General features: G+C 42.7%; 1 protein-coding gene across 1 annotated transcript in view; it reads left to right on the forward strand.

Moving 5' to 3' along the window:
• The window catches only part of LOC118380074 (palmitoyltransferase ZDHHC9), a 47,848-nt gene that overhangs the window by 15,530 nt on the left and 9,777 nt on the right, over positions 1 to 22,541 (forward strand). Inside the window, exons 2-6 of the mRNA XM_052511868.1 lie at positions 3,049 to 3,209; positions 17,923 to 18,081; positions 19,525 to 19,662; positions 20,436 to 20,482; positions 20,954 to 21,058. Of these exons, the coding sequence (XP_052367828.1) occupies positions 3,049 to 3,209; positions 17,923 to 18,081; positions 19,525 to 19,662; positions 20,436 to 20,482; positions 20,954 to 21,058 (610 nt within the window). The remainder of the gene's footprint in view (positions 1 to 3,048; positions 3,210 to 17,922; positions 18,082 to 19,524; positions 19,663 to 20,435; positions 20,483 to 20,953; positions 21,059 to 22,541) is intronic.

The following is a 22,541-nucleotide window of genomic DNA, read 5'->3' on the forward strand; positions in this document are numbered from 1 at the left end:
TGGTCTTCATAAGGAATTATATGCGTCATGTATAGCTCATAAGGCGTAATACATGTGCTTATGCATTATGAAGAGGGTGTTCATAGGACATGTTATCATAATACATCTCTCCACATGGGGAGCAGTACATTATAATGCATCATGCACAGCTTATATGGCATTACAAATGTGATTATTATGAAGAGGGATGTGTTATATATTAGTACCAGTCAAGATTGGACACACCTACTCATTCAAGGGTTTTTCTTTATTTTCACTACTTTCTAAATTGTAGATTAATAGTGAAGACATCAAAACTATGAAATAACACATGGAATCATGTAGTAATGAAACAATTGTTCAATCAAAATATATTTGAGATTATTCAAAGTAGCCACCCTTTGCCTTGACAGCATTGCACACTCTTGGCATTCTCTCAACCAGCTTCACCTGGAATACTTTTCCAAAAGTCTTGAAGGAGTTCCCACATGCTGAGCACTTGTTGGCAGCTTTTCCTTCACTCTGTGGTCCAACTCATCCTAAACCATCTCAATTTGGTTGAGTTCAGGTGATTATGGAGGCCAGGTCATCTGATGCAGCACTCCATCATTCTCCTTCTTGGTCAAATTGCCCTTACACAGCCTGTAGGGGTGTTGGGTGATTGTCTTGTTGAAAAACAAATGATGGGATGGTGTATCACTGCAGAATGCTGTGGTAGCCATGCTGGTTAAGTGTGCCTTGAGTTCTACATAACTGACAGTGTCACCAAGAAAGCACCATCACAACACCACCTCCATGCTTCACTGTGGAAACCACACATGCGTAGATCATCTTTTCACCTACTCTGCGTCTCACAAAGGCATGGCGGTTGGAACCAAAAATCTCATTTGGACTCAGCAGTCAAAAAGGACAGATTTCCACCGGTCAAATGTCCATTGCTTGTGTTTCTTGGCCCAAGCAAGTCTCTCTTATTGTTGTCCTCTAGTGATGGTTTCTTTGCAGCAATTTGACCATGAAGGCCTGATTCATGCAGTCTCCTCTGAACTGTTGATGTGTCTGTTACTTGAACTCTGTGAAGCATTTATTTAGTCTGCAATTTCTGAGGCTATTATCCTCTGCAGCAGAGGTAACTCTGGTAACTCTTCCTTTCCTGTGGCGCTCCTCATGAGAGCCAGTTTTTCATCATAGCACATGATTGGTTTTTGCGACTGCACTTGAAGAAACTTTAAAAGTGCTTGAAATTTTCAGAATTGACTGACCTTCATGACTTGAAGTAATGATGCTGCTGTTTCTCTTTGCTTATTTGAGATGTTCTTGCCATAATATGGAGTTGGGTCTTTAACCAAATAGGTGTGGTATACACAAGATAGGGCTATCTTGTCACAACACAACTGATGTACAATGTAGAATATAGTAACAATAAAGACAAACCCTTAAATGAGTAATTGTCAACTTTTGACTGGTACAATAGATGTATATCACACATCCACAATGTAAGAATCTCTCCACACGGGGAAGAAGGAGAGCAGCTTCTCTATTAATAGCTCAATGCAGTGGCCTGTGGTGCTTGCCAATCTGCCGCAGCACTTTACAGAATGCCTTTGCCACCATGACAGGAAAAGGGGCTTTTTTTTGTGGGGCATCCTGGCTGCAGAGTGGCGTCCTGAGTCTATTGGCAGTTTTACAGTTTAGGCGTGCCATTTGGACTCGTGTTAATACTGCTCCTCCCCCCCTCTGGAGGGTGAGAACGTTTAGAAGTGTAAACATGGTCTCCGGCTGTTGTTGATTCTTGGGCCATGGCTGCAGTGTGTGTGAAGCCCTAGGGAAGGGTTGCAGACCAAACTGTTTTAACTGCATGCTGCGTCAGTAAACAACTTCTGAACACCGTTCTACAAGGACGTGTAGAGGCTTGTTTCTCAGTGCCGACTGTTTGTGCAGCGCTTTCGTTGACAATTAGGGTATTCTAATAGTCTCGTGTGTAAGACGAGGGCTTCTTCAACCTCTAGTGTAGTTATCTTCTCAGCCGTATTATTGTGCTGCCACAGATTTGCTCCTGGGCCATGTAAATACATATTTTTAAAAAATCAGATATTGAGTGTGTTTTGATGTGAAATTGAAGACAAGAAATTCAAATGTTCCACTCACAATTCATGAGGATTTGCATCATCATAACTAAACAGAATAATCACATGGTACTGTAACTACCCTGCTTTAGCTTAATGTTTCACGAGTAAATCAGATTATCAAATCAAATTTATTTATATAGCCCTTCTTACATCAGCTGATATCTCAAAGTGCTGTACAGAAACCCAGCCTAAAACCCCAAACAGCAAGCAATGCAGGTGTAGAAGCACGGTGGCTAGGAAAAACTCCCTAGAAAGGCCAAAATCTAGGAAGAAACCTAGAGAGGAATCAGGCTATGAGTGGTGGCCAGTCCGCTTCTGGCTGTACCGGGTGGAGATTGTAACAGAACATGGCCAAGATGTTCAAATGTGCATAAATGTCCAGCATGGTCAAATAATAATAATCACAGTAGTTGTCGAGGGTGCAGCAAGTCAGCACCTCAGGAGTAAATGTCAGTTGGCTTTTCATAGCCGATCATTAAGATTATCTCTACCGCTCCTGCTGTCTCTAGAGAGTTGAAAACAGCAGGTCTGGGACAGGTAGCATGTCCGGTGAACAGGTCAGGGTTCCATAGCCGCAGGCAGAACAGTTGAAACTGCAGCAGCAGCATGGCCAAGTGGACTGGGGACAGCAAGGAGTCGTCAGGCCAGGTAATCAGTCCTGAGGCATGGTCCTAGGGCTCAGGTCCTCCGAGAGAAAGAAAGAGAGAATTAGAAAGAGCATACTTAAATTCACACAGGACACTGGGTAAGACAGGATAAGTACTACAGATGTAACAGACTGACCCTAGCCCCCCGACACAAACTACTGCAGCATAAATACTGGAGGCTGAGACAGGAGGGGTCGGGAGACATTATCACTCACTATGGAGTATTCAGTCAACATTGAGAGAGTTGTGTGGTGCTGAAATATTATTAATCTATGGTCCTCTTGTAACATCTGCAGGTGCCCATACCTGGCAATCCACCTGTCCCCTGCCATCCCGGTCTTCGCTATCCTCCTCTTCTTTTTCGTCATGGCCATGCTGCTGAGGACCAGCTTTAGTGACCCGGGCGTGTTGCCGCGCGCACTCCCCGAGGAGGCCACCTTCATCGAGATGGAGATCGGTGAGAAAGTTTACCCTACCTGTGTTATCATCCTTCCATTGGCCTAGTATAGAAACAACCCCTAGGCCATATCCCATATATACACTGAACAAAAATATAAACGTGACATGTGAAATGTTGATCTCATGTTTCATGAGCTGAAACAAACAATCCCAGAAGTGTTCCACACACACACACACACACACACACACACACACACACACACACACACACACACACACACACACACACACACACACAGCTTAATTATCAACAACAACAAAAAGTTTGTGGCATATCAAGAAGCTAATAAAACAGCATAATAATTGAACAGGTGCAACTTGTGCTGGGGATAATAAAAGGCTATTCTAAAATGTGCAGTTTTGTCACACAACACAATGCTGCTGATGTCTCAAGTTTTGAGAAAGCATGAAATTGGCATGCTGACTGCAGGAATGTCCACCAGAGCTGTTGCCAGATAATTTAATTCCCATTTCTCTACCATAAGCTGCCGCCAACGTAATTTTAGAGAATTTAGCAGTACGTCCAACCGGCCTCACAACCGCAGACCATGTGTAACCACGCCAGCCCAGGAACACCACATCTGGCTTGTTCACCTGCGGTATGGTCTGAGACTGGCCACCGGAAAGCTGATGAAACTGTGGGTTTCAATTTCTGCACAAACTGCAGGAAACCGTCTCAGCGACGCTTATCTATGTGCTCGTCGCCCTCACCAGGGTCTTGACCTGACCACAGCAAATGCTCACCTTTTGATGCCCACTGGCACACTGCTGTGAGTCCCGGTTTCAACTGTACCGTGCAGATGGCAGTATGTCGTCGTGTGGGTGAGCAGTGTCAATGTTGTGAACAGAGTGCACCATGGTGGGTTTATGGTATGGGCAGGCATAAGCTACAATTGCATTTTATCAATGGCAATTTGAATGACAATGATCCTGGGGCCCATTGTCGTGCCATTCATCTGCCACCATCACATCATGTTTCAGCATGATAATGCACATCCCCATCTCGCAAGGACCTGTACAGATTTACTGGAATCTGATTGGTTTTCTGATCCATGTCCCTACCTTTAAAATAAAATGCATGCATACATGCATACATTCATTCATTCATTCATTCATTCATTCATTACCAGTCAAAATTTGGACACCTACAATTTCAATTCTGTATACATCTGGCCCTTTAGATACTGTGTTAACAAACCACTGCCGTGACGTTGTATTAGTTAATGTGACGACTGTTGCTCATCGAATGATTACATGTTTCTAATTACATGATTAACTTAATCAAGCAATTATTAACCTTGAGTTTCTATTTCCCAAATTAACTCGGAATATCAGAATATCGATTTTACAACAGCCGCTAATTAACCAGTTGCCTCTGAACAATCTCGTTCTGAACGTCTTATCGCCCGTGAATCTGCACGGACCCGGGTCCCACTAATGAATTCGTATCACACCAATCTCAATTGAATATTTATTTACTAAAAAGCTAAAATGATGATAAAAGATACACATAGACAAAACACATTATAGGGTATTGATTAGAACTTAGTATAACGGGCCAACACACCATGGCGCGTGTTACCCAAAATGGGGATTTCAAAAGAGAGAGAAAGAAAGTACACAAGAATATACATTTGGGTGAATTTGTCAGCTATGCTATTCTAACCCTAGCCTTGCCCAAACTGCCCCTCTTATGGGTCAGAATATGATGTAATTACGTGGGGACGATCTCCGGGGATTCTCTGCGTGGACCATTCCGTTGTTCGATGACTCACTTCTCCTGTGCACCTCCCTGCTTGTCCTCCCGGTGTCCTTTTTGGCTTAGGAGTCTGTTCCCTCACCCCTTTCTCTGGAAGGGGTCTTCTGAGGACAGATAGCTCACAGCATAGGAATGAAACCCTTTAGATACCACGATTCGATGGGAGATGGAGGCTAGGTGGTTCGACTTGAATTCACCCGCTGAGACACAGCTACTCATCCGTAGCTTGGGTAGAAAAGGATTTCGTTGTCCTCAAGCTTGCGTTGCGTTCTGGGTTGGTTGACTTTTTCAGACCCTGCTGCAGCTGGGGTCACGTAGTCCTGTTGTAAATTCTATACTCACAGGTTTTATACCCTTGGGTCAGAAGTGGGCGTAGCCACCTTTAGGGCAATTCTCTGGGCGTACCAAGTTAATGAGGCAAGGCCTAGGTTTTTCTCAAATCCAATTTTAGACAACTAACTTCACCTTTCATCTTCCCCAAAACATTCTCTTTGATTTGGATATTTTCCATACAACGTAGAATGTATAAACATCAAACATATACTAGGAAAATCCTTCACATTACAATATTTTCGTAATAACGTCATCTATTAACCTTTAATAACAGAACAAAAATGACATACATTTTCATAGTCCATCTATCGTCATGACCACCATTGTGGCTGACGGAAATCATTGTTCCAAAGTCCCTTTATTTCATGTTTAATGTTCTGAGGCTGGTTCTCCGTAGTAACAGGACAAAGGAATTTGTCTGTGGCCTGAGATTTACCAGGGCCGTAAGGGGCCATAACCCCCCCCCGCATCTTCAGACCCCTAGATCTCTCCTCCTCTGTTGGATTTGAGAGAATCTGTAGGGTTGTGGTCTCCTGTAACCTGACCTGATCAAGACAGTCATGACACCACCAAACGAGCTTCAACGCCATACAACACTCCCTCCTTGGCCTCCAACTGCTCTTAAATGCTAGTAAAACGAAATGCATGCTCTTCAACCGATCACTGCCCGCCCGCCCGACTGCATCACTACTCTGGGTGGTTCTGACTTATGTGGACAACTATAAATACCTAGCTGTCTGCGTTAGACTGTAAACTCTCCTTCCAGACTCGCATTAAGCATCTCCAATCCAAATATAAATCTATTTCGCAACAAAGCCTCCTTCACCCATGCTGCCAAACACCCTTGTAAAACTGACTATCCTACCGATCCTTGACTTCGGTGATGTCATTTACAAAATAGCCTCCAACACTCTGCTCAGCAAACTGGATGCAGTCTATCACAGTGCCATCCGTTTTGTCACCAATGCTCCATTAACTACCCACCGCTGCGCCATGTCTGCTCTCGTTGGCTGGTCCTTGCTACATATTCGTTGCCAAACCCACCGGCTCCAGATCATCTATAAGTCTTTGCTAGGTAAAGCGCCACCTTACTCAGCTTACTGAACACCATAGCAACACCCACCCGTAGGACGTGCTCCAGCAGGTATATTTCACTGGTCATTTTCAAACCCTACCTTGGCCGCCTTTCCTTCCAGTTCTCTGCTGCTAATGACTGAAACGAATTGCAAAAATCACTGAAGTTGGAGACTTATATCTCCCTCACAGAGTAGCTTACCGATTGCTGTAGCTGTACACAGCCCATCTGTAAATAGCCCATCCAACTACCTACCTCATCCCCATATTTGTTTTTGTTTTTCTGCTCTTTTGCACACCAGTATTTCTACTTGCATATCCTCATCTGCACATGTATCACTCCAGTGTAAATTGCTAAATTGTAATTACTTCACCACTATTGGCCTATTTATTGCCTTACCTCATTTCATTTGCTCACACTGAATACAGATTTTTCTATTGTGTTATGACTGTACATCTGTTTATCCCATCTGTTTTTGTCGCACTGCTTTGCTTTATCTTGTTGCAGTTGTAAATGAGAACCTTTTCTCAACTGGCCTACCTGGTTAAATAAAGGTGAAAAAAAGGGGTTTCTTTATTTGTACTATTTTCTACATTGTATAATAATAGTGAAGACGTCAAAACTATGAAATAACACATGCAATCAAGTATTAAACAAATATTCTATATTTGAGTTTTCAAAGTAGCCACCCTTTGCCTTGATGACAGCTTTGCACACTCTTTGCTTTCTCTCAACCAGCTTCATGAGGTAGTCATCTGGAATGCGTTTAAATTAGCAGGTGTGCCTTTTTTACTTTGTGGAATTTCTTTCCTTAATGCGTTTGAGCCAATCACTTGTGTTGTGACAAGGTCGGGCTAACTCCATATTGTGGCAAGAACCGCTCTCAAATAAGCAAAGAGAAACAACAGTCCAATACTTCAAGAAAGGTTCAGTCAATTTGGAAAATTTCAAGAACTTTGAAAGGTTCTTCAAGTGCTGTTGCAAAAACCATCAAGCGCTATGATGAAACTGGCTCTGAGGACCGCCACAGGAATGGAAGACCCAGAGTTACCACTGCTGCAGAGGATAAGTTAATTAGTTACTAGACTCCTGCCTTCTTGGTTGAATTGCTGTGATGTAAATGTAAGAAACCACTACTAAAGGACACCAATAAGAAGAAGAAACTTGCTTGGGCCAAGAAACACAAGCAATGGACATTCGAGTGGAAGTCTTTCCTTTTGGTCTAATGAGTCCTCATTGACAGATTTTTTTGGGGTTCCAACCACTGACTTTGTGATGCAAAGTAAGTCAACTTATGATCTCTGCACGTGTAGTTCCCACCATGAAGCATGGAGGAGATGTGATGGTGTAGGGGTGCTTTGCTTGTGACACTGCTGGTGATTTATTTAGATTTCAAGGCACACATAAGCAGCCATACCACAGCATTCTGCAGCGATATACCATCTCATCTGGTTTGCGCTTCGTGGGATCATTTTGTTTTTTAAGAGGACAATGACTCAAAACACACCTCCAGACTGTGTAAAGACTATTTGACAAAGGAGAGTGATTGTGCTGCATCAGATGACCTGGCCTCCACAATGACCAGACCTCAACCCCCATTTGCATAGTTTGGAATGAGTTGGACCGCAGAGTGAAGGAAAAGCAGCCAATAAGTGCTCAGCATATGTGGGAACTTTTTCAAGCCTGTTGGAATAGCATTCCTCATGATGCTGGTTGAGAGAATGCCAAACCAAGTGTGTGCAAAGCTGTCCCCAAGGCAAAGGGTGGCTACTTTGAAGAACCTCAAATCTCAAAAATACATTTGGGTTACTACATGATTCCATATGTGTTATTTAATAGTTTTGATGTCTTCACTATTCTTCAATGTTGAACAAATAAAGAAAAACCTTGAATGAGTTGGTGTCCCAACTTTTGACTAGTACTGTATATCTATGACCAACAGATGCATATCTGTATTCCCAGTCATGTGAAATGCATAGAATAGGGCCTAATTAATTGTTTTCAATTGACAGTTCATATAAGGAAATCAAACTCAGTAAAATCTTAGGAATTGGTTGCATGTTTTTGTTCAGTGTATTTGTAGATTTGAAACCCAAACTGAATCAATGTAATGTGACATTTTCTGTAGCTCTGAAAGAATTTTATTGTTTAAGGTAAGCAATATTGTGAGCGTTCCCTCTAGCCTATCAGAGGGCAAGGTAGAGCTACTGTCATGCTGTTCAGGCCTATCTAATCCTCTCTGATGTACATGAAGTGCCTAAGGGGTAGGGGCAAGCGAAGTCTCTTCCGGATGTGGGGCCAAGGAGGACTGTGGCCCACCATCCGAGGCGATTAAGAAGCAAGTGAAGTGTAAAGCATTTTAGAGTCATGAATACTGCAGCAGACGTGTGTCAAGCAGCAGTGTGGAGACCAGAGCCCCCTGCCTGTTGGTTAATTCATGTTTGTTATGCTTTATGCCACCTAAAGTTTAGCTAATCATCCATGTTGTTCAGAGCTTATCCCCTAGTCAAACCCCTGCATCGTTACCCCTGCATATATATATATTTATCGTTACCAACTTTTTCTGCAATTTGAGGTGTACTGTTTCGAGCCTTGATGACGTCTGAATGTATCAATTTGGCCCTCCATGCCGTTCTCATTTACCTAGAAAACATTAGTATGCATTCATTATTATGACGGCACAACCAAATAGGAGGGTTTTGCAAACGTGTCCTTCCTATGTTCCCACGTATAAGCTTGCCAGATGTGGCTCTTAATGAACATGTACATTGCTGCACTTATAATGGCCTTTGTTTTTGATAACCTGACCACTCCCTAGTGGACTATCCACTCTTTTAGCCAGACTCTCTTTCCTGTCCATCTCTTGCTGGAAAAGCCTGTCTGCTCTGCAGTAGCCCTGCCACAGCCCAACCCTTTCTCCCTCTCTCTCTAGCTGTTCAATGTGCAGGGAAGATTCACAGTGCCCTTCATGCATCCCCAATTTGGTCGAGAGGCTTGGGTGGGGGACTCGTCAGTGTTCCTCTACAGATGAGCGGTCTGGAAATGATTTGCCTATCCTGCAGGTGGTCCACTGAGAGTGCCTTTGCTGGCAGTGCTCCTTTTTTGTCACGGCTCTGACTCAAGCCTTCCAGTCAGAATGCATAGAGATGCTAATGGATATTGCTTGTTGGACTGATTTGCTTCCTTTGTGATGGCTCTGACTCAGGCCTTCCAGTGAGACAACAGTGAACCATGCTAAAGGCTATTGCATATTAGGATAACATGTGAATTGTTATTGCCTGTTCGGCTAATGGCTATTTAGCTAACATGCTATTGGGCTAACATATTAATGGATGTAGGGATTTTGTCGAACAATGGCCGTAATGGCATTACTTTGAACAGCAAGGCCGTTCAGTTTGTGTGACATGACCTTGTTTAGTATTTTGAGTCACAGATTGCATTTGGTATTCTGCAGCAGGATCCTGCCCTCAACCTATTTTGCTCTAACTCGTCTTCCTCATTGTACACTAGTCTCAAAAAATCTGACCCTAGGCAACAGTGACTTGGGTCTGTGTTCAATTATATACTTTTTTGGAGGAAATACATCACTGCCTACAGTACGTCACTAGTTTATCCGCTTGAATTAAATACAAAATAGTATCTAGCAAGTTGGAGATCAGAGGTTATGTTGCATTTCGCAAGTGACTCATTTGCATCAACTACCTTAACTAAAAACCACTGCAAAGGTTTTGCCTGCAAACTTTTGATTTTGAATCGTGACGTTCTAGCATGCCTGCCTCGTTTTATTGGTAGTCGCCAGAATAGTTTTCATCTTGCCTTTACATCCCTAAAATGTCTTGAATGTGCCATCATTGGCCAGCGTGGCAATCGGTGGGGTCTGTGATGGTGTGTTAATGGGAGACAGGTAGGTGCAGATGTGTAGGCTCTAGAACCCAGGCTGCCCGGCATATTGATGAAGGCTCAGCTGTGGTGCTCTGTCACTTAGACCCGTTAGTAGCTGGTTCCTGGAGGACACCTTATCGGATGAGAGCCTATCCTCCTGGCATATATAATGGGCCGACCAGGACCAGCTCTTCACAAAGGACCGCATGTATGGTCTCATTCACCTCTGGAGTGCTACCTTAATTAATTAACAAAGCAATGGTTTTAAGTGGAAAGTGGTTTGATATAACTTACTGTGATTTGACATTGTGATTTGTTAAACAGCCTGGTGTTTCTTTAAACATGTTCTGCAGCATTTGATGAAGCCATTTGACCACCGTCTTGTGTCCTGTACAGTACACTGTGCTGATTTGTCCTGTACATGGTGTTGATTTGTACATTTTTCATCAAAGGTGGTAGCAAGATCCTTTAAAAAAATGTATTCTGCTTTCTTGCAGAGCCTCTTGTTCAATCATACAAAGACATTGGAGGTGGTATGGCCTCTATGCTTTTAGAGCAAACTGTGTAAATGTTTCATTTGGTTCCAGTTGTGATGTCTCTCCGCCTATCCTAGTATTCATTCCCCCTGGCAGTATTCAGTAATGTTATTTGAATAATTAAAATATAAGTGATTTACACTACATGCAGTTGAAGTCGGAAGTTTACATACACCTTAGCCAAGTACATTTAAACTCAGTTTTTCACAATTCCTGACATTTAATCCTAGTAATAATGTCCTGTCTTAGGTCAGTTAGGATCACCACTTTATTTTAAGAATGTGAAATGTCAGAATAACAGTAGAGTGGTTTTTCAGCTTTTATTTATTTCATCACATTCCCAATTGGTCAGAAGTTTACATACAATCAATTAGTATTTTGTAGCATTGCCTTTTTAAATGGTTTAACTTGGGTCAAATGTTTCAGATAGCTTCCCACAATAGGTTAGGTGAATTTTGTCCCATTCCTCCCGACAGAGCTGGTGGAACTGAGTCAGGTTTGTAGGCCGTCTTGCTCGCACACGCTTTTTCAGTTCTGCCCATGAATTTTCTATGGGATTGAGGTCAGGGCTTTGTGATGGCCACTCCATTACCTTGACTTTGTTGTCCTTAAGCCATTTTGCCACAACTTTGGAAGTATGCTTGGAGTCATTGCAAACCGTAGGCTGTTTTGGAGCAGTGACTTCTTCCTTGCTGAGCGGCCTTTCAGGGTATGTCGATATAGGACTCGTTTTTGCTGTGGATAAAAACACTTTTGTACCTGTTTCCTCCAGCATCTTCACAAGGTTGTTGTTCTGTGATTGATTTGCACTTTTCGCACCACAGTACGTTCATCTCTAGGAGACAGAAGGCTTCTCCTTCCTGAGCGGTATGACGGCTGGGTGGTCCCATGGTGTTTAATACTTGCGTACTATTGTTTGTACAGATGAACGTGGTACCTTCCAGGCTTTTGGAAATTGCTCCCAAGAATGAACCAGACTTGTGTATGTCTACAATTATTTGATTTCTTTTGAATTTTCCATGATGTCAAGCAAAGAGCCACTGAGTTTGAAGGTAGTCCTTGAAATACTTCCACAGGTGCACCTCCAATTGACTCAAATGATATCAATTAGCGTATCTATTTGTCAGTTTCTTCTGAAACTCGTCAGTCTATTCTTGTTCTAAGAAATGAAGGCTATTACATGGCTTTTTTTCTGGCCACTTCTGTAAAACCCAGCTCTGTGGAGTGTACGGCTTAGTGGTCCTACGGACAGATACTCCAATCTCCGCTGTGGAGCTTTGCAGCTCCTTCAGGGTTATCTTTGTTGTGCCTCTGATTAATGCCCACCTTGCCTGGTCTGTGAGTTTTGGTGTGCGGCCCTCTCTTGGCAGGTTTGTTGTGGTGCCATATTCTTTCAAAATAATGTATAAGGGATTTAACGGTGCTCTGTGGGATGTTCAAAGTTTTGTATATATTTTTATAACCCAACCCTGATCTGTACGTCCCTGACCGGTTTGAAGAGTGCCTTGGTCTTCATGGTGCTGCTTGCTTAGTGGTGCCCCTTGCTTAGTGATATTGCAGACTCTGGGGCCTTTCAGATCAGGTGTACGGTCGTGGCCAAAAGTTTTGAATGACACAAATATACATTTTTGTTTGTATGATGGCAATTTGCATATACTCCAGAATGTTATGAAGAGTGATCAGATGAATTGCAATTAATTTCAAAGTCCCTCTTTGAAATGCAAATTAACTGAATCCCCCCAAAACATTTCCACTGCATTTCAGCACTGCCACAAAAGATCAGCTGACATGTCAGTGATTCTCTTGTTAACACAGGTGTGAGTGTTGACAAAGACAAGGCTGGAGATCACTCTCATGCTGATTGAGTTTGAATAACAGACTGGAAGCTTCAGAAGGAGGGTGGTGCTTGGAATCATTGTTCTTCCTCTGTCAACCATGGTTACCTGCAAGGAAACATGTGCCGTCATCATTGCTTTGCAGGAAAAGGGCTTCACAGGAAATGATATTGCTGCCAGTAAGATTGCAGCTAAATCAACCATTTATCAGATCATCAAGAACTTCAAGGTTAGCGGTTCAATTGTTGTGAAGAAGGCTTCAGGGCACCCAAGAAAGTCCAGCAACCCCCAGGACCGTCTCCTAAAGTTGATTCAGCTGCGGGATCAGGGCACCAACAGTACAGAGCTTGCTCAGGAATGGCAGCAGGCAGGTGTGAGTGCATCTGCATGCACAGTGAGGTGAAGACTTTTGGAGGATGGCCTGGTGTCAAGAAGGGCAGAAAAAAAGCAACTTCTCTCCAGGAAAAACATCAGGGACAGACTGATATTCTGCAGAAGGTACAGGGATTGGACTGCTGAGGACAGGGGTAAAGTCATTTTCTCTGAATCCCCTTTCCGATTGTTTGGGGCATCTGGAGAAGATGAGGTGCGTGCTACCATCAGTTCTGTGTCATGCCAACAGTAAAGCATCCTGAGACCATTCATGTATGGGGTTGCTTCTCAGCCAAGGGAGTGGGCTCACTCTCAATTCTTCCTAAGAACACAACCATGAATAAAGAATGGTACCAACACATCCTCTGAGAGCAACTTCTCCCAACCATCCAGGAACAGTTTGGTGACGAACAATGCATTTTCCAGCATGATGGAGCACCTTGCCATAAGGCAAAAGTGATAACTAAGTGGCTCAGGGAACAAACATCTATATTTTGGGTCCATGGCCAGGAAACTCCCCAGACCTTAATCCCATTAAGAATTTGTGGTCAATCCTCAAGAGGCAGGTGGACAAACAAAACCCCACAAATTCTGACACGCCAAGCATTGATTATGCAAGAATTGGCTGCCATCAGTGAGGATGTGGCCCAGAAGTTAATTGACAGCATGCCAGGGCGGATTGCAGAGGTCTTGAAAAAGAAGGGTCAACACTGCAAATATTGACTCTTTGCATCAACTTCATGTAATTGTCAATTAATTTTTTTTGAATATTTTGACACAAGTTTTTTAAAATCACTTCACCAATGTGGACTGTTTGTATGCCCATTATGTCATATCCAAATAAAAATCAATTTAAATTACAAGTTGTAATGCAACAAAATAGGAAAAACATCAAGGGGGATGAATACTTCTGCAAGGCATTGTAGCACGTGAAAATCATCCATCGGTTGCAACACTCACTACCAAGTTCCAAACTGCCTCTGGCAGCAATGTCAGCACAAGAACCGTTTGCCGGGAAACTCATGAAATGGGTTTCCGTGGCCGAGTAGCCACACACAAGCTTAAAAGATCACCATGCGCAATTTGCTGGTGTGGTGTAATGCTCGCCGCCAGTGGACTCTGGAGCAGTGGAAACGTGTTCTCTGGAATAATGAATCCTGCTTCATCATCTTACAGTAAGACGGCCGAATCTGGGTTTGGCGGATGCCAGGATAATGCTACCTGCCCCAATGCGTAGTGCCAACTACAAAGTTTGGAGGAGGAATATTGGTCTGGGGCTGTTTTTCATGGTCCGGGATAGTCCCCTAGTTCCAGTGAAGGATAATCTTAACGCTGACTATGACATTCTAGACAATTCTGTGTTTCCAACTTTGTGGCAACAGTTGGGGAAGGCCCTTTTCCTGTTTCATTATGACAATGCCCCCGTGCATATGCAAGGTCCATACAGAAATGCTTTGTCGATCGGTGTGGAAGAACTTGACTGGCCTGCACAGAGCCCTGACCTCAAACACACCAAACACCTTATGGATGAATTGGAACACCGACTGCGAGCCAGGCCTAATCGCCCAACATCAGTGCTCGACCTCACTAATGCTCTTGTGGCTGAATGGAAGCAAGGCCCCACAGCAATTTTTCCAACATCTAATGGAAAGCCTTCCCAGAAGAGTGGAGGCTGTTATAGCAGCAAAGGGGGGACCAACACCATATTAATGCCAATGATTTTGAAATGAGATGGTTGACGAGCAGGTGTCCACATACTTTTGCATCTAATGTTTGTAAAACAGGACTATAGACTAGAGGTCGACCGATTTTAATTGGAATGGACCATTTTAATTCGGGCCGATTTATTTTATTTTTTTTCTTCACGTTTTCATAACAATCGGTAGTCAGCATTTTTGGACACCGATTATGGCCGATTACATTGCACTCCACGAGGAGACTGCATGGCAGGCTGACTACCTTTTTACGCTAGTGCAGCAAGGAGCCACGGTATGTTGCTAGCTAGCATTAATTTGATCTTATAAAAAAACAATCAATCTTAACATAATCAGTAGTTAACTATACATGGTTGATATTAATAGTTTATCTAGCTTGTCCTGAGTTGCATATAATCGATGCGGTACCTGTTAATTTCTCATCGAATCACAGCCTACTTCGCCAAACGTCAATGCCTTTCTTAATCAATACACGTGTATATATTTTTAAACCTGCATATTTAGTTAATATTGCCTGCTAACATTAATTTATTTTAATGATGGAAATGGTTTCACTTCTCTTGCGTTCTGTGCAAGCAGAGTCAGAGTATATGCAGCAGTTTGGGCTGCCTGGCTCGTTGCGAACTGTGTGAAGACCATTTCTTCCTAACAAAGACTGTAATTCATTTGTCGGAATTGTACATAATTATGACATAACGTTGAAGGTTGTGCAATGTAACCCCAATATTTAGACTTGGATGCCACCTGTTCAGGAAAATGGGGAACGGTTCCGTATTTCACTGAAAGAATAAACGTTTTGTTTTCGAAATGATAGTTTCCGGATTTGACCATATTAATGACCTAAGGCTCGTATTTCTGTGTGTTATAATTAAGTCTATGATTTGACAGAGTAGTTTGACTGAGCCGTGGTAGGCAGCAGCAGGCTCATAAGCATTCATTCAAACAGCACTTTCCTGCATTTGCCAGCAGCTCTTCGCTGTTTATGACTTCAAACCTATCAACTCCAGAGATTAGGCTGGCAATGCTAAAGTACCTATTAGAACATCCAATAGTCAAAGGTATATGAAGTACACAGAGAGAGAGTGAGAAATAGTCCTACAATAACTACAACCTAAAACTTCTTATCTGGGAATATTGATGACTCATGTTAAAAGGAACCACCAGCTTTCATATGTTCTCATGTTCTGAGCAAGGAACTTAAATGTTAGCTTTTTGCATGGCACATATTGCACTTTTACCTTCTTCGCCGACACTTTGTTGTTGCATTATTTAAACCAAATTGAACACGTTTCATTACTTATTTGAGACTAAATTGATTTTATTGATGTATTGTATTAAGTTAAAATAAGTGTTCATTCAGTAGTTGAAATTGTTATTATTACAAATATATATAAAAATCGGGCAATTTTATTTTTAAATCGGTATCAGCTTTTTTTGGTCCTCCAATAATTGGTATCAATGTTGAAAAAATCATAATCGGTCGACCTCTACTATATACCCTGACACAGCACGACACATCGTCCCAGGTCCAGGCTCATAAATAACAATAACATCATGATTTAAAAAATATTTTTAATAAATGTAATTGACTGACATTCTTAATTTTCAACTATTCTGGTGTGTGTACTTCCAACGCCCTTCATCTTTATCAGCCTGTGTGGCTCAACTCACAGCTTTACTGTGTAGATATTCAACACAATAGGAACCTTGATTTCCACCGGCTTTGAATACAATTCTTTGAAGTGGAGCTGGCAACAGGCAGTGCAAGATTCTCATTACATACACTCTACTATAGATTTGTCTAGTAGAGGCACTGTGGGTCAATTTAAAAGAAAAATGTATCCTTTGGTTTAGTCTGGTATATTTAGTCGACTGAAAATGTGTACTGTACAAAAATATAAACACAACATGTAAAGTGTTGGTCCATGTTTTATGAGCTGAAATAAAATATCCCAGAAATGTTCTATATGCACAAAAGCTAATTTCTCTCTAATTATGTGCACAAATCTGTTTACATCCCTGTTCGTGAGCATTTCTCCTTTGCCAAGATAATTAATCCACCTGACCGGTGTGGCATATCAAGAAGCTGATCTGCATGATCATTACACAGGTGCAACTTGTGCTGGGGACAATAAAAGGCCACTCTAAAATGTGCAGTATTGTCACAACACAATGCCAGAGATGTCTGTGTGTAATTGGCGTGCTGACTGCAGGAATGTCCACCAGAGCTTTTGCCAGAGAAATTAATGCTCCTTTCTCTACCATAAGCCGCCTCAAGATGTTTGGCAGTATGCCTAACTGGCCTCACTACCACAGACCACGTGTAACCATGCCAGCCCAGGACCTCCACATCTGGCTTCTTCACCTGCTGGATAGTCTGAGACCAGCCGATGAAACTGTGGTTTTGCATGACTTAAGAATTTCTGCACAAACTGTCAAACCGTCTCCGTGAAGCTCATCTGCAAATATTCCCCTTCGATGGCCACTGGTATGCTGGAGAAGTGTGGTCTTCACGGATGAATCCTGGTTTCAACTCTACCTAACCTCCATGTTTCAGCATGATAATAATGCGCAGCCCCATGTCTCAAGGATCTGTACACAATTCCTGGAAGCTGAAAATGTTCTAGTTCTTCTATGGCCTGCATACTCAAAAGACGTCACCCATTTGGGATGCTCTGGATCGACGTGTACGACAGCGTGTTCCAATATCCAGCAACTTCGCATAGCCATTGAAGAGGAGTGGGACAACACTCCACAGGCCACAATCAACAGTCTGATCAACTTGATGCGAAGGAGATGTTGCGCTGCATGAGGAAATGTTGGTCACACCAGATACTGACTGGTTTTCAAATCCATGGTGACCAAAATATGCATGTCTGTATTCCAAAATCCATAGGGTCTAATGAATTTATTTCAATTGACTGATTTCCTTTTGAACTGTAACTCAGTAAAATATTTTGAAATTGTTGCATTTGTTTTTGTTCAGTGTAATTTCCCTGTGGTCTGTGACTCCTAAATGTGACCAACCTTGTTTAAAACATGACTGAATAAAAATGGCTTAAAATACAATTTATACCAAGAGTAGGCTAAACCTGTATTTGTGAAACTTGCATTACACAGCATGATAATGACTAGATTGTTAACGGAGTATAAACTAAAATGGGCACCTTTTGTTGATGTCTCCTTTCCCTCTGTTTTTCACAGAGGCGACCAATGGGAACGTCCCGGCTGGGCAGCGGCCTCCACCTCGGATCCGCAACGTCCAAATCAATGGGCAGATTGTCAAACTGAAGTACTGCTACACCTGCAAGATCTTCCGACCACCTCGTGCCTCACACTGCAGTATATGTGACAACTGCGTGGGTAAGGGAGAGCACTCTTCTCCTCCTGCTCTCTTCAGTTTTTAATTCATTTTGTTATCATAGAAGAATTCACTCTGACACTGGGTATTGTGTTGGACTAGCTTTTCCTTTATCAGTGGGTGAAGGGACACATTCTACAGAAGTTTTTAAATGTTTGCTCAAGACTTGACCTTGCCTACATTGATTTATCAATGTTGTTAAAACCACACACAGGGCAGTTCCATGTAAAACACCTTCCTTCCAGATAATAACCACGCCCACTAGTTTTATTCCAAATGTGATTGGATTATTTTTTTACAAAAATAATTCAGTGAAATACAACACAGACTTGATTGCATTGAGTAAGAAGTAGTGTATTTTTGTTTCGTCTTGCTCCTGGGCAAAGCTGTATGTACATCAAACCCTCTCCCTTCCTTGATTGTATAGAGCCCTTAGTGCAGAGTATCCTGTAAGTAGACAGGCTGCTGTGTCATGATGGGGGGGTGTGACCCAGACAGACTGTAGCAGGTGCACTGGCCCCACACAGACGGCCCTGTGTTCTAACCATGACTGTGCATAGAGGCACACACTGATCCTCTACAGTCTTCTCTATCCTCACTCTGTACTTGTGGGCGCGGGCGTGTGTGCCATATATGATTTAGTAGTCTATCTACACGAGGCTCATATACCGTACATCAACAGACCATGCGTATATCTGATGGTTCTTCCTCATTGTTATTATGCTCCAATGCAGAAGTCTTCCCACCTGCATGCTGTCATAATTTATTTAAATAATGTTGTGAAACTATCCAGGGTGTGCTTGTTATCTGCCACAGGGAGAACCGTTTAAAGCCAGATGTTTTGCCTCGGAAGCCATCTGACCCAGCATTGACTCTGGTAATAATGAGATGGGGGTCACTATATTCAGACTAGAGGGAATTATAAGGAAACGGCTCCTATTGCTTGTAATAACCGTGCGCTCGTCTTTGAGGCTTAGTGACCTTTTGTAGCAGTGGACATTTGGATAATGGCTGCTTTACCTTTGTTGAACAGGTTGTTGTCAGAATTAGTTGTCAATGTCTACCTAGCTAAACGCGTGGAAGGCAATGTGATGCCAATATGTTGGTCTGCCAAATTCATTACTGGTCTATGTGTGTGTGTGTGTGTGTGTCTCTCTATTTGTTATAGCCTGCAGTTTACTCTTTGTTAGTCAAATGTCTTTTACTATCTTTGATACATTAAACCAGCAGAACTTTGGGGGAGGGTCTATCCTATGCACTCATTGGCATCTCCAAGTTAAATTGAACTAAGTTAGTTTTTTTGTGTCTGATGGAGTGGCGTTTGATCCCATGGCCTCAGAACCTCTTCCCATCGGTCTTTAACCTCATCGGTCTTTAACCTCATCCACCTCGGTCTTTAACCTGATCCACCTCGGTCTTTAACCTCATCCCCCTCTTCTCTACAGATCGCTTTGACCATCACTGCCCCTGGGTGGGCAACTGTGTGGGCAAGAGGAACTACCGTTACTTCTACCTGTTCACCCTGTCCCTGTCTCTGCTCACCATCTACATCTTCACCTTCAATATCGTACACGTGGTGATGCGTGAGTATTCTCCTGGAGCTACAGGGGGGGTGTGTGTGTGTGTGTGTGTGTGTGTGTGTGTGTGTGTGTGTGTGTGTGTGTGTGTGTGTGTGTGTGTGTGTGTGTGTGTGTGTGTGTGTGTGTGTGTGTGTGTGTGTGTGTGTGTGTGTGGGGGGCTTGGCACGCCGGAATGTTGCTGTTGTGTCACAGCCAAGACCAGAGCAGCTTTTGATATTCTATTCTAAGGTAGGTCCCAGGTCAGTTTCGGACCATGACAGATTCCAAGACATGGTGTTTACTGATTGGTGGATAGGAAATGCACAGGTTTGCAGGAAGCTGTCACCTATTGATAGTTGAGGGAATGTAACCAAACTGGATGGGGCTTGTCAAGTGAGTGATGTGGGCTAAATATGGTGCTGAAACCGAGACCTAGTTCAGCTGAGGCTTGACTAAAGCGTGAAGTGACATGCAACGCTAACTGCCTGGATGACACACACAGTCTCTTTTGTGTTCCTATATGGGCCTTTACAGACAGCAGGAGGCAGGGAAAAGCATAGAGCATTTAAAGTCAGAATAATTAGCTCCGGGCTTCTGAGCTTAATTCAAGCCTCAGTCAGCGTGCTGTCAATGTTGTCCCTAATTTGTATTAATCATTTCTTTTTTTAATGGTGTAGTGGAGTGAGTGAGAGGGGAATATTTAAGTGCATGTCTTAGAGCGTATTAGATGTGTGTGGTGTGTTTGAGAGCTTGAGTGTATCACAGAAACCCTCTTAACTATGTACACGTCTCTACAGGCTCGGTGAACTCCGGGTTTGTGAAGACACTACAGGACACACCTGGGACATATCCTTTCAGTTCTACAAAGTTTGGGGTCACTTAGAAATGTCCTTGTTTTTGAAAGAAAAGCACAAAAAAAGTCCATTTAAAATAACATCAAATTGATCAGAAATACAGTGTAGACATTGTTAATGTTGTAAATGACTATTGTAACTGAAAACTGCCTCAATACCATCTGTTTATTGACCTTTAGGGCCACTGTAGCTTCCCCCTTAGGGCCACCGTAGCTTCCCCCTTAGGTCCACCGTAGCTTCCCCCTTAGGGCCACTAAAAGAAACAAAGATAATTATTAATAATACAGAATTTAGTTTGAGTCAAATTGAGTTATAACCTGAATCGTCACTGGGACATGGAATGTCAAAAGACCTAATAAATCATTAGTGATTGCAGTAATGTCATGAAAGACCTATCCTTGACCTGTGGACTTTGAGAGCTTTTAGTACAGTATCTGCTGTTGTTTCCTTAACCTGATCCCACTGTGCTGGAAGTGCTGGTGTGCTTCTTCACCTTGTGGTCAGTGGTGGGACTGACAGGCTTCCATACTTACCTGATCTCCCTCAACCAGACCACCAATGAGGACGTGAGTATCTATATTCTCTACCATTCTCTATATTACGTCTCAATAATTTAAACTAGCGTCCTCTATCTATCACTGGTGATTTAAAGAATGGAGATATGGAAAGGGAGGACATTTTAGATTGACACAGCTGGTCATCTTGAAAATATTAGACCTAGGGCAGCAGCACTAGGTCAGGGAATCATGATGGATTATCTTGATCAATTAGATTTAACAATAATAATAATTATTCTGTGGAGTGTCCTTTTCAGACAGACAACTCTTCCAACAAATCACAAGTTTGGGTAGACAGCGCTTAAAATTGTGCTCATTAAAAACTCTTACCATAGCCAGTAGGCAGACCTGCCCAGAATGTTGCGATATAAAACCAAAGTTTGCAGGCAAAACCTTTGCAGTGGTTTCAGTGAAGGTGATTGATACAAACTAGCCACTTGTGAAACTCTCTCTTGCTAGTTACTATTTTGTGTCCGGGGGATGTTTACGCTAGGGCAACAAGTGGATAAGGCAATGTTGTAAGAAAGCCGGATGTCTCCACTCTGCCCTTTCCTCTCAGCCAAACCACATTTAAGTACAGGCGGGTATGCTGGAACATTGGTGCGTTGTGGGAGGCAAGCCGTCGCTCTAGAGACACTGCACAGCTGGACACATGAGTAAAACGTTTTTACATGACACAGATCTGGGTTCAGATGAACCCTTCCCCTAGTACATAACCATAAGGAGCTGTAATAAGATCGAACCCTGTGTCAGTTGTTAGGATCTTCTTCACTCCAGGGTACGGTTAATGCTAAAAGGGGAGTGCTAACACGGCGGGGCTTCATGTGGCTGGAAATATACGCACTTAGGGTGGGTAGTGTAAACATTACAGTTATACCACCTGTCACCTAGGCAACCACACACCCTTTTTGTGCTTTGCAGTCTTATTTGGCACTAAAAGGCTGGAATCAATCAAATCCGCCATAGCAATGTTTACTTTATATGACCATTGCGTATGAACGGCAATGCAGGAGTGACTGAAGTTTGATGCCTGGCACTCTTACATACTCAAATCCGTGGGTATTACATAAACAAAACCGTTAAACCTTTTGAATATTGAGGCGTTTGACAAGTTTGTCAGTGTCGCTACCGCCTCCCCTTGTCCTCACTCCCAGCTGACCTTGTGTTGGTGTGGCGGGAGGATTCTGCTCTGCAGTAGTGTCCTGTGTATGCAGCCGTACAGTGCCTTCGGAAAGTATTCAGACCCCTTGACTTTTTCCACATTTTTGTTACAAAATAGTTTTTCCCTCATCAATCTAGACACAGTAGCCTATAATGACAAAGCAAAAACGGGTTATTAGACATTTTTGCAAATTTATTTTAAAAACTGATCACATTTACATGAGTATTCAGACCCTCTCATCAAGTGTGCTTGGGTATGACACTACAAGCTTGGCACACCTGTATTTGAGTTTATTCCAATCTTCTCTGCAGAACCTCTCAAGCTCTGTCA

Source organism: Oncorhynchus keta, chromosome 4 (genome assembly GCF_023373465.1).
Source record: "Oncorhynchus keta strain PuntledgeMale-10-30-2019 chromosome 4, Oket_V2, whole genome shotgun sequence".
In the NCBI taxonomy this organism is placed as follows: domain Eukaryota; kingdom Metazoa; phylum Chordata; class Actinopteri; order Salmoniformes; family Salmonidae; genus Oncorhynchus; species Oncorhynchus keta.